We start from the raw sequence: 13,723 nt of genomic DNA on the forward strand, positions 1-13,723 counted from the left end.
CATTGAGATGCCAGTGACTTGCTGACGATATACTTATTAGTGACAGACCATAGAAATTGTTTTCCTTAATTTTTTCTATAGATAGCATGTTAATCTATCTAAAGTTCATGGATTGTGCTAGGTTTTATATTTGTATTTAAATACTACCAAATTGACTAAATATGGATAAAACAACAAATACATGGAATTTAGTGTTGAAAATATTACAGCGCATTTGTCGTCATAAGTCTGTGAGGCTTTGAATTGATTGTTTGATTGCGTCCAAAAGGAAGGGGATCCATTTAATAATGTTCGTCTCTTTGATAAGTTTGATTTATTTTGTCAGGTCATTAATGGGGTTAGCGTTTGCGTTAGTTTGTGTTGGTGGGTTGGATTGCCAGGCATGGCGGTGTTGGGATGTTACAGGAGCATGGTTGACTCGTTGGGACTGGTTGGGCGGTTGTTGTTTCTGCCGGTCTGTTGTGGAGTTTGGCGCTGTTGTTTTGTAGTCTCTGAGTTTTCTGGCAAAAGTGGTTGAAGGGGTGCGCAAGGGGGGGGGGGAAGTTTGCTGTGTTTGTGGGTGGAAATTGGGGCGTGGTGGGTGAGTTATTTGCTTGGTTGGTTATGGTTTAAATCCAAATCTTCAAAGTAAATGCACAAAATAATATTAACACAACAGTACTTCCACACAAACTAGATTAAAATGAGATCACAAATTTATTGTAAACAAATAACGTAAATATTTTTTGTAATATGCACTACAAAATTTCAAAATAATATGCATGGCGAGTTATAATTTGTACAAAATAGAAGGTAGCTAGTTTGGCCTAACTCGTCAACAATGAAGTCATTAGAGATAGAGGAACTTATTCGGACAGACAGTAGGGTTTTTGATTGTAACTTCTATTAATTATGTTATGAAAGCAGCCAAGAATGCACCTGAAGTAAGTTAAGAACCATGTATAACCATAATCAGAAAGCCGCACCAAGTGAAACCAGATTCTTTCCATTTGAATACTTAACAATAGAGGCAAAGATACAAAGGGGTATTTTCAATAACAAATAACAACATAGTCTGATTAGTAGACATTAATAAAAACTATATTTATATTATTTAGCCTATATAAAACATGAAATTTTTAACTATTAACTATATGCAGGTGTTCTTGAGATTTTTCCGATAATTATTTTTAACTTGCTTCTATCAGGTCAATTATGACATGTATGTGAGATTTTTAAACATGTAGACACTGAATTGTTATATTATTTATTTTTAAACTAACATGAAAACAGAAAATAAAAACAACATAATTAATGTATGTGTTGTGCACAGTAAATAAACATAAATTACCATTAACTACATATAGGTTATGCAATATATTTAATTAAGTATATTATAAAAGCCCGAAATTGATAACTGAATAAAATAAATTGTTTTAAGCAAATACTGTTAAAACCAAAATATTTACGAACATATAGGCCTATATCTGTGTGATTTTTAACTAAAGATAACTTTAAAGGGACTAACCTATACATTAGCATTCATGTTTTACAGTCAATGACCATATAGCTACAGTAAGTATAAAACTGGTTAGATGCTTTAGCAATTTTATTAAATCGCGAATATCCTGCTAATGCATCACATAAATTAAAAATCAGACTGAAAACAGCGCACGGGAATGTTTAAGCATAGTAAGCCTACACAAGACAAAAAATTACATTTTACAATAATCTTTTCTTTTAACCTACAGCTTTACACATTTCATTAATTTTAATGTACTTAAAAAGCAAATATTTATTTTGCAAAATGCACGTGTCCGACCCCTGCTCGAAGACGCATAAAAGATTGTTTCTATTGTGATACTACATCAGATCACAGAACACTGAAACTTTAATTTAAAATAATTTATTTATGTTTTTCAGTGTTTGTTTACATTTTTGTTTGTCACAAATTTATATATCTTTCATGTTAATTAACTTCTATATTTGTTTTGGATAATTGCTTTGAGCTTCGCAGCCTTTCTCTATGTTAATAATGTTAAATGTTATATCTTTTAAATGCTTAATTCAAGGCCGGTGATTGGCCGATAGATCGGCGGATCTTTTAAAGACATTGTTGGTTATAGACACTATCAATTTTGTAAGAGAAGAGAAAAAAAACTTCGGTGTGCCATCTTGTGGCTTGTGTGTGTTGTCACGTCGGGCCTTGCCGACGTGACATTTTAAATATTATATAGCATCGCTACGTCTCTCAAATTGGCGAGAAAAATACGCCCCGAGCTTCGGCGAAGCTCTGAGAGTAATGGTTTTATTGGGGCATTATCTAAAACCATATATCATCAAATCTTCAGGTATGACTATATGCTATGTAAAATCCTAAACAGTCGCGCCACCGAATCATAGCACTATTTGTGGTAGTGATCATAAGCTGTATGATTATCCTAATTGTTTTAAATCTATCTCCTTTGAATAATATTAAAGCCTCTAGTTTTCTTGGAATTATGACACGATTAATATGTTGTACGACTTCACTCAGAAGTCTTGAAGGATATTGAATTTCATGCGAACCGACGAATACTGAACTAGCTAAATTTATTTTTATCTCCTAACAAATGAACTTTTGTATCTGTTGTGCACAACCAGTGGCGATGCGTGAGGTTTACATGAGGGGAAGCAATAACTCCGTTCACACCAAAACATGATGAGGTTGGGGGGGGGGGGGGTCTGGGGGCCCTCCGCCGGGAAAATATGGATTTCAAGGTACAAAATGGTGCTATTTAAGTAGTTTTCTTAACTGAACATTGACTATTCCACAGGTAGAAAAATTGACATTTTTTTTAAATACATTATTTTTGAAAAATAATGATTGACTTACATTATTCTGATAGTAAAATACCTACTCTAAATTACTTATATACTAAGTGGGAGTGGAGTATCATCGTACGCCCACAAATCCCCCACGCACTGCCAGCCAACAGCCCGCAGGAGAGATGCGCGCGCCCCGAGAGACGACCGCCGACTGAAACGCGACATCGCCACCTGCCCTGCGGAACTGTGGCGGACATAGCCGAAGCAGTCGGCGGAAAAATTCCACAGTCTGCTTCGGCCATGTTCGCTCCAGTTCGGCAAGAAAGCGTTACCTTCGTAGCTTCTACCGCGTATTTTTCCAGCCAATCCCCTCCCTGAACCTTTGTACCATGCCACCCCCCCTCCCGAAAGGAAACTACTGCGGCAGCCTTCCTGCTGAAAGCGGTACTGCCAGCGCTTCTAAACCTAGCAACGCTTCTAAAACAGCATGTTTTTGTGTCAACGAGTTCTTTTTTTATAGCGCACAGCGCACAGTATTGGGTCCTAAGAAGATAGTGTAAAAAATACATACACCTAACTGCACGAGCCAAAGTAAAATACTATTCTGAATAAAATATTTATTTAAAAAATACAATGTCTGGAAACTGCCTGGGCAAGCACTGCTTGCCTTGCTTGCCCTGACGAGACGCCACTGTGCACAACGTAATTTTATTAGCTACTTAATATGTTGTTTTCTTTTTATCCGCAAGTGTAAGCAAACGTCTTTGTCATTTTATTTTTTTAATGTTAAGCAATAAAAGTATTATAATTAGTATTAAATTTATTTTTCTATCTAATAAATAATTAAGTTGGGTACCTTCAGGTACTGGTGCCCATTAATGATTCAGAAACGCATGGCAGGCAGAATTTATTAATCTGTAACTGTGAAAGGGCTCATTTACTGTGACAGTAAATTGTGTACTCAGCAGGGGGCATTACACTATACTTTCAGATGTTTGCTTAAGTGTGAAAGTAAATACAAAAATAGTACACTAACATTAAATAAATAATATTCAAACTTACAATTTATTAACCACATATAAAAATCCAAGCACCAAAATACTACGCCAAAACTAAAAATAATACACAAAAACATCAAAGAATTCTAAACTTTCTTAACAAGCATGATGGGATATTTCAATGTAGTGTCACGGATACATTTCAGAATCAACCACAATTTAATATTGTAAAACGAATCTGACTGAAATATTACTGAAACTTCATTTATAGCATGAGTACTATGTGTTCAATGAAATGTTTATGAAATATTCCAGAAACATGACAGATGAAATGTAATCTATGCGAAACATAGTAATTTTACTGCAATACCCCAAATATATTACTGAAACATTGTTTGCTGTATGGGCATGCTACCTGCAATGTTTGCCCTTGCGCTTTGTTGATGGTAACAGCAAAACTAAGCTTGGCGTTGAGCTTAATCATCTAAACGCATCCGCGTTTTAAGAGGCGTTTCAGAAGCTCTTAACGTAGCTTGGCGTTCAGCTTGCTCATCTAAACGAATCCGCGTTTGAAGAGGCAACTCAGCTGCTCTTAAAGAAGCTGACGGTCGGCTTGGCCCTCTAACATTTCTTGTCTCTGAGAAGTTGTTTCACCAGCTCTCAAAGCAGATTGCCGCCTCGCTTGTTCTTGTCTTCTTAACTCTGCATGAACGGAATATTCTTGAGTTCGAGAAATTTTTGCCACCTGGGGTCGAGATTAATTCTTAGACAGGTTTGATTTATGTTTGCGAGGCATTTCGAAAAAGAAAATAGAGTAAAAACTGAAAACAGAGCGAGAAGAAAACAAACAGACACCTAACCTCAAAAATTAAAAAAGTAAAAGTATTGCTTGGTGGTGACAGAAAAATAAAAATAAATGTGGAAGCAGATGCTATACTAAATTTAATAGTGAATTGACCACCGGTATCAGACCTTCGAATTATTTAATTTACTTATTGAAATGTCAAATGGCGTTACAATTCATTCAAATCACTCAAACTCTCAGCCGGACGGTCAAACATACCAATATAAATTTTTTTACCCTTCGGAAAAAAAAATATTTTTGTTTATAAAAAAGTATCCTATGTCCTTTACTATACCCTTGAAAATATGACCACAAAATTTAATGTTGGTCGGTTAAGTATTTTCCGCGTGAAAGCGTAACAAACAAATAAACAAACTCGCATTCGCATTTATAATATTTGTAAGGATACCTTGCTCTATCTCAACATATATCTCTGTCTCTCTCTATCTCACTCTATATCTATCACTCTATCCCTGTCTCTCTTCTATATTTAATTAAATTGTGTAATGAGTGCGTACTTATACAACGAAAACAGACTAAGTGCCGCTATATAATATAAAATAAATACATTTGTTGAAACGACTCTGAGCTACCTATTGTTTGTATCACACACGAACTGCAATGTCTCTGTTTGTATTTTATTCATTTCATTTCTGTGAATTATCGCTGTTTCTATTTAATTTATTTCAATTCTGTAATGCGTGTGCCATCATACACTGAAAAAACACGAACTGCCGCCAAACATATGAAATACACACATTTATTGAAATTATTCGTGCTCCAACTATTGTTATACTCTCTCAGAAACCTTCGTGGGCATGCGAATAACTCACCAATATTTTATCGCAATCGGATGAATGGTATAGGAATGCATACGGCACAAACAAACGAAAATTCAAGACATGACAAACACATCAAACGATAGTGCGTTTAAAATTCAATTCAATTCAATTTTATCTATTGATGAAGTTAATAACTAATATGAATTTTCCAGATCTTACGATGTGTTTGATCGTGTGGCAGATATAGAGAAATGACACTCACTGTTTATATGCCTATGACCTATAATTTTTTTCTGTTATAAAATGAAATTATCACTTGTTCACTCCCTTAGGGATGGAATATCATATTTAATATGTGGTCTATGTGTTAAGCCAGGTTATGCTCTAGCTGTAGGCACAATCCGTTTAGCCGTTTTTGCGTGATTGAGTAATAAACATCCAAAACATACAAACAAACTCACATTCGCATTTATAATATTACTAAGGATGTATGAATGAATGGATATCAGGCCGAAGGCCAGTTTAATCCTATCACTTTGCGTTGGTTCAAGCCCGAGTGGCATATAGTGACACGACAATGACACTTGATAGCTCAGGACACACCAAGAACCAACACAGCACTGAGAAGCAAATGGTAGAGAAGTTGTTCTCTACCATTTTTTGGATGGTATAGGGTGGTCAGTTTCTTTCCCCTCTGAAGTACACACTGTCAGTCAGTGATACATTACATTGACCAGTAAATGTATGTACTGCAGCATTAATTAACATTCAGCAATGACAGCCTTCTAATACTGCACCAGTCTTTACTAAAATGAAATATATTTTACATATAAACGAAAATAAAACGAATTTATCAGCCACCAGTTTAACTGGTTTGGCATTGTGCCTACTAATAGAGTTATGAAATTTTTTTTATTCTTCAACTCCTATTTTGATTGAATGGTTTTTCATCATTAACATTTCTAGCAATAGATTTGAACGATGTATTGTGACTTCCAAAAGATGCAATATTTTTATATTAACGGAGTTATAACGATTTTTCAGTTCGCATTTTTTACTTCCTGGATCCGCTTTTGCCTATTAATGAACTTGACCGCGATTTATCATTACAATATTTTATATAACAGTCTGGAAGTAATTGGTGCAAAATTAGGGTATTTATTGTGTCCATCAAATGTTGTACATAGAAAAAGGTATATAACTATATATATAAACTTTTGAGTTGACCATGGTTAGGGATGTAAGAATCATGGATAGAAAGTTCCCAGAAGTCGCACCTTGGAAACTGATGACATGGTAATAAGTGCCTACTAGATACAGGATATGTGGGAGCTTGTTTTGCACTCTCATGTTGGTAGGCTGGACCGTGTGCGCGGAGTGTGGTACATGGTGTGGTCGTGCTGCAGGTTTGCAACGCGGTGTACGTGCGCCTGAACATGACGCAGCCGCTGTGCGCATGCGCGAGCCGACACCGCGACCCCTGCTCGGCCAGCACCAACTCCGACGACCAGCACACCACGGAGCTGGTCACTGACTCCAGCGGCAAGGTGGGTGGGACCGCTCTCCTCTCTCCTCTCTGCGCGCACCTCTCTCATTTCTCTCTCCTCTCTCTCCTCTCCCCTCTCCACGCTCCTCTCTCCTCTCCCCTCTCCACGCTCCTCTCTCCTCTCTCCTCGCAGGTACCCGCTACTTGGCGCTGTGTCTCAGCCACGCTACATCGGCTCATTTCGTGATGCAGTCACTTTCTATTCATCTGATGTGTGCGATATGCTACCTTATGCAATGGCAAATGTTCTTGGAGATACAAGGGTATACAATCATGGAAAAAAAAAAAATTGGTAAGATATTGAGCAAGTTTTGTTTTCTGTACGGCCTATGATTCGCCTACACAACTGTCAAATTCAGATCAATTAAACAAAGAGTATTTTTTTCGCTTGTAGCGCTTTCAACGAATACACGTTTTCGTTACAACTATTTTTTTTAGTAATTTGACGCAGATAATTTTTAAGTGTCTTGGTAATGAAATATCGTAACATTGATTTAAAACTAGCACTTAAATAAACTCTCATTTTTTTTGCTATGACAAAATTGTTTCATTGGTTCTTGAAAACAACGTTCATCGACAATAAAAAAAAACATGACCTCTAGAGAAACCCCTGGCTAGCAAACACGGATTTGCGGCATTTGTTGATGCGAAACCAGACAATGCAGTGGTAACGTACAAGGCTCTCATTCCGAAAGACCCGGACTCAAATTCCAGTCAGAGAATTCTTTTTTCCATGATTAGCCCTTTAAGTAGATTGTGGTATTATTCCTTGCTTTAAGAGGGTTTTAAAATTTCATTTTGAGTGACAAAACACTGTGTTAGTTTTGTAATCTCTTGATTACTATTATAAGTACAGTGACTAAATTTTTTGCACCATAAGAAACCAGTTTTTATAGCCATCCTTTGTTATTGTTACAACAAAATTATTATATTTTTAATATATAAAAACATCAAATTATGCGAAAAGTTTTCAGTTCATTTAAAAAATAAATACTTGAAAATAAAACTATAAATTACTATGCCATAGTTTAACAATCAAACCATTTCGTGTTCACCGCATTGAATTTTGTTCAGTTTAGATAACACTATTGGCAAGTATCGAGTGCATCTTCACCCGATTAAGGCGTACTTCCCTATTAAAGTGTCTAGTGGCTTCGGTCTCACCAAAACGTTTTACTTTTTCTTTTGGCCGAAGAAGCCGCCGTGACTGACACGAGTGCTCAAGTGAATTGTCTTACACCTAGAAGATGTGGGTTCGACGAGCGGCGGGATGAGTGGGAGACGTGGTGGGCGTTTCCACCGGCAGGTGGGTGTCCTCAGAGTCTGCTGTGTCCCCACTATCGAGTTCCGTCGCTGCTCCATCTCACAGTTCCACCCCTCGCCCGTACCTGGTGACGTCTGTGCGAACGAGACCCAGGCTCATTCTTTCAAATTTTTTACTATTTTACCATTCAACCTTTGACTATTCAATCTTCGACCATTCACCCATTTGACAATATGACCATTCGACCATTTATCCAGTCAACTATTAGACCATTCAACTTTCGACCATTTATACATTCGACAATTCGAACATTTGTCTATTCGACAATTTGATCATTTATTTACCAATTCGACCATTTAACATTCGACCAGTCATCTATTCGATAATTCGACCATTCGATCATTTATCCCTTAGAGTGTTCGACCATTTAACCATTAGACTACTCGACCATTTATTCATTCGACAATTTGACCTCTTGACATTTTATCCATTCGACATTTCGGCCATTCTACCATTCGATCATTCTTCTTCTCGCTTTCAGGTAGCCGGTAATCTCATCCTATGTGACCAGAGATGGAGCAATAGTTGTCTGAAGTGGTCACTATTTCTATAATTTCACATGCCGATATGGCGGTCGTACTTTACATTTATATCAGCCTATTTTGATTAACGACCGTGAATTCCTCTCTTCATTTGTAAATTCAAACGTACTCTATTTTTCGAATCTTATTTTTATTACTGCTTTCATTAGGTACTGCCCAACGCGAAATCTGCGCGCCTCTCGCCAACCGTGTCTGGTGGATTGACACGCATGCAGTCCCGAGCCCCGAGCCGACGTCGTCGTCAGAACCCACGAGTGTTCTCATGCAAGCGGACTGTCTGCGCTCTGCGCGTGCCCAGCACTCCAGCGATCGTCACTGTGCTCGAGTGTAGTGTCTGTTTGCCTTAGTTTATTACATTGATACATAAATAAGCATACAATCATATTGAATGCAATAAATATGTTTTGTTGGTGGTATATGTAATGAAATTAAATTCATATATTTTAATAATTAAATGTTATTATTTTGTATTAGATTGTGAACCAATTATTTGCTAGCATTTCTACCATCTTATTTAATTTTTATCTTACGTCAGCGAAAATGTTTTACGATAGAAATATCTGCTTTGAAATAATTAGCAATTTTCTTCTTTTTGGACTGCTTTTATGAACATATTTAAACATTTTTGAGTATGAATTAAGAAAAACACTTAAAACTGTACACTCTGTGAAAAACAGGCATTGTTTTATATTTCCGCGTAAGAAGTGTGTGACAAAAATGCGGCCCTCTGATTTTCTTCTGGCAGATTTCCGCTCTATCAATAGAACTGTTTAAAACAATGTGACAGTTGGTGCATCGCTGAGGTTATAAATCTCGCGTCGCTTTGTATGTGCTGGTAATAGTTCAGAATGTGTTTTATGTTTATTACTAGTGCGTTTTAATAAATTATTCGAAAAATTTTTTTAGTTAACATTATATTTTTTAACAAAAAAATATTGTGTTATCGTACTATTAGTTAACAAAGCCACTAGCTTAGTCTACGTGGGGTGAAATCGAAAGTTATGTTGGTAACTCGTAATCCAATTATGGCATTGTGTAAAGAAGTTACAAATCAGTGCATAACAAAAACATATATGTGATAGACACATCTTTATCTACGCTGCCAACACTGTCGTTTGGGATTCATATTGTTACGATTTACCGCGGGTTCGTAAAGGATAGCCCAATTAAAGATTTTATTACAATACACAGTTTTATTTATTGCCACTACTTATGCCACTTACAAAAATATTCTAAAATGGCAAATAATTAATTACACTTAAAGAAAGGTCTATTCCCCAGTCACTCGTTCCACACGCCTCGCTGAACCGCACATCTGGCGCAACTCTCGCCGCAGCACCCCTCGTGGGTCTCCGCCGCGGGACTCCCTCGCCCCACTCCGCCGCCGCCGACGCACTTCCCCTTCACCGAAGATCCGCTCGACGCCTCGCTCGCAACTTCGCTCGGGACTGCGCCGCGCCCGCGACTCTATCGCCCGGAAACTCCACCGCGGGCAAGCTCCCGACTCCACTGAACTCACTCACTCCCTGCCCTGGAACCTTTGTCCAAGGACTTCGCCACTCTGCCGCACCCGCGGCACTATAGCCCGGAAACTCCGCCGCGGGAGAACTCCCAACTGAACACTCCGCACTCCACTGACTCTCTTTGCCCTGACGTACTCGGGCATATATATATAGGCTCCGGCGCAATTCCAGAATTCACGAGAGCGGCCGGGGCCAGTCGCGTCATCGCGAGCCGTCCCGACGGCAGAAATCTTTCGAAAACACGTGTCGGCGTAACTCCGCAGCTGGCAGGTTTCGGATGTCAAACTAACAGTGCCACGCGGGGGGAGCGGAGGGCTGGAGGGAGATAAAGTGGTGACCCAGATGCGCACAGCACATCTCATGTTAGGGCGGCATGTGATGCAGCCCAGCTAGCTCTGCACCTGCGCGTGACGTGGCCTTGCTAACGTTCGTAACATTGCCCCCCCCCCCTTAAACCTGTTCGTCCCGAACAGGTAATGCATCTCCTCCTGGAGGTCCCCATGCTACTCGAAGTTTAGGCCTCCTGCCTTTCCTCCATCGCGGGCTGTACAGTCTCACCAGATAGCCCTCTCTCGCAGTAGATGTAGCTTCTCTTGTCACCCGGCGACACTTCTGCGTCGCAGATGCCCCATGTCGTTCAGCCAGCTGCCCGAGACGGGCCGACCATTGCCTTGGACGGACCTGATACTCTTGAGTGCATTGCTTATTGCCTTCCAACGGTTTCCTTGTATCTTCCCTTTTTCTCTCCATTTTTTCTCTCGCAGCTACTTGTTCGCACAGCATTTCTTACCGGCTCTTCTTCGTCTCTTCTTGGTTACTCGTGCCCTCTTGATTCTTCTGAGTCTCGCCTTGACTGCACTTAGTTTCTACTTGTACCCTCTTCATGACTCCTTGTGTTCTCATTTTCTCTTCTCGGTCTTTCTTCCCCTGTTATAGGTCTTTCTTTACCTCTTCTTGGTCTCCCTGCATCTCTTCTTGGTCTTTCTTCGTTTCTTCTTTGCACTTCTCTATATCTTCTTGACTCATATACATCTCTTCTCGGCTTTTATTCAGCTTTTCTTGGCATTTTTCCCTCTCTCTTTGGTTTATCTTCATTTCTTCTTGTTCAATATTCCTTACTTCGTAACTCATCGTCACTACTTCTGTGCTTTCTTCAGCTCTTCTTTCATCTTCATGTCCTGGTTGTTCTCCTCTCCTTGGCTAATTTTCTCTTTGATCTCCTCTTGGCTGGTCTCCTCTTGGCTGGTCTTCTCTTCGCTGTTCTTCTCTTGGCCGATCTTCTGTTCGCTGTTCTTCTTCTCGCTGATTTTCTCTTGGCCATTCTTCTCTTGGCTGTTCTTCTCTTCTAGGCTTATCTTCACTTCGGTCTTCTTTTCATTCTTCATTTCATCCTGACCCTTCATTTCCTCCTGTCCCTTCTTCATTTCCTCTAGGCTATTATTCGACTCGCTCTTCGTTTCTTCATGATGGTCCTTACTCTTATTCCTTTCACTCTTCATTTCTTCTGTAAAGTTCTTCATACTGACTAACATTTTTTTGTTATAGTTCTTTATACTGGCTACCATTTCTTTGTTATAGTTACTCCAAATGGCTCTTATCTCTTCCAGGGCAACCCTTATCTCCCTGTATTGTTTGACAGTAAACCCTTCAACAGCCATCTCTCTCTAAAGCATTTACTAATTAAACCACCTAAATAATTATTTATTTCTATTACCACTATTAATTTTAAATGACCTAGCCAAACCTTCTAATTAAACTAACTATAACTCTATTACATTCAAAACTAACACTGACTACAGTATACTCAAACTAACTCTAGAAAATTTCAAATTCACTTAAGTTCTAAACACTAACTATATTCTCGTAAACTAAATTCTATCCTTAACTTTTATTCTAATAATGTAACTTAATCCTATATCTATTTATTAGGACTATCTCACTTCTGACACCAAAAATGTTACGATTTACCGCGGGTTCGTAAAGGATTACCCAATTTAAGATTTTATTACACTACACAGTTTTATTTATTGCCACTACTTATGTCACTTACAAAAATATTCATTCGCCACTCCGTTGCACCCGCGGCACTATAGCCCGGAAACTCCGCCGTGGGAGAACTCTCGACTGAACACTCCGAACTGACTCTCTTTGCCCTGACGTCCTCGGGCAATTATATAGGCTCCGGCGCAATTCCAGAACTCACGAGAGCGGCCGGGGCCAGTCGCGTCATCGCGAGCCGTCCCGACGGCAGAAATCTTTCGAAAACATGTGTTAGCGTAACTCCGCAGCTGGCAGGTTTCGGATGTCAAACTAACAGTGCCGCGCGGGGGGAGCGGAGGGCTAGAGGGAGATAAAGCGGCGACCCAGGTGCGCACAGCACATCTCATGTTACGGCGGCATGTGATGCAGCCCAGCTAGCTCTGCACCTGCGTGTGATATGGCTTTGCTAACGTTCGTAACAATATATAACATCTGAGAATGGTTTGATGTCACTAAAGTTTCTCAGGGTTTTGCAGTAGATCATTTGAAATATGGTTCAGTAGTCTCCTTCTGAGAGTCTTGGAAAAGAAGAGGTCACTGAATGGTTAGCAGCTCCAGCCAATCATAGAAGCTCATCTCTGATTTGCCAAACCACTCAGCCAACCAAAAGGAAACATGCCACTTATTGGCCTACAGATGCTTCTCAGGCTAGAATATTTAAAGGCCAAGGCTCATCCGCTAGATAGTAGCTTTCATAATATATTACTATCATAGCTACATTGATTATGAGAAGTAATGCGTCAGCTATCATAAGGAAAAAAAAGAAACTTATTTCACTTCATTTTGGTACCCAAATATATTATGTTATAACATACCGAAATTCTGTAATCTGTGTTAATTTATATAAAACATTCTTTTTTTTTATTCCAAACCAGTATTGAGTGTTTTTTATTATTTTTATGAAGAGTAAGCAATTATTCGTCAATTAGTTAAACTGCACATTCGATTTTAAACTCTCGCCCGATTTTTTTTGATAGTAGTTATGGGCCCACCCAATAGATTGCGTTACATGTCACGCAATTCATGGTTTCAGCATCCACTGTCATAAGAGTCACACTTCTATATCTGCCTCCTTGTTCTATGAGTAAGGTGGCAACTGCAGTGTCGATCGTACTCGGAGAAGGCGGCTAGAACGCATAGGCAAGCTCCTGACGTGTGGCTGAAGCCGGGTGTGATGTGCGCAGGCGCTGACGCTCGTGAAGACGTGCGAGGCCGCGGCGGAGATGCGCGACTGTCGCTTGCCGCGCGACTGGTCGCTGCTGGCGCTGCAGAACGTGCGGACCGGCAAGTCGCACTACCTCGTGGTGTGCCGCTGCCCTGCCTCGGGCGTGCTGGGT

General features: G+C 39.4%; 1 protein-coding gene across 1 annotated transcript in view; it reads left to right on the forward strand.

The window, feature by feature from the left end:
* LOC134527189 (uncharacterized) overlaps positions 1 to 13,723 on the forward strand; it is a 524,754-nt gene that overhangs the window by 430,930 nt on the left and 80,101 nt on the right. The window contains exons 3-4 of the mRNA XM_063359637.1: positions 6,818 to 6,958; positions 13,571 to 13,721. Coding sequence (XP_063215707.1) covers positions 6,818 to 6,958; positions 13,571 to 13,721 — 292 coding nt within the window. The remainder of the gene's footprint in view (positions 1 to 6,817; positions 6,959 to 13,570; positions 13,722 to 13,723) is intronic.

This window comes from Bacillus rossius, chromosome 1 (assembly GCF_032445375.1).
Source record: "Bacillus rossius redtenbacheri isolate Brsri chromosome 1, Brsri_v3, whole genome shotgun sequence".
NCBI classification, from domain to species: domain Eukaryota; kingdom Metazoa; phylum Arthropoda; class Insecta; order Phasmatodea; family Bacillidae; genus Bacillus; species Bacillus rossius.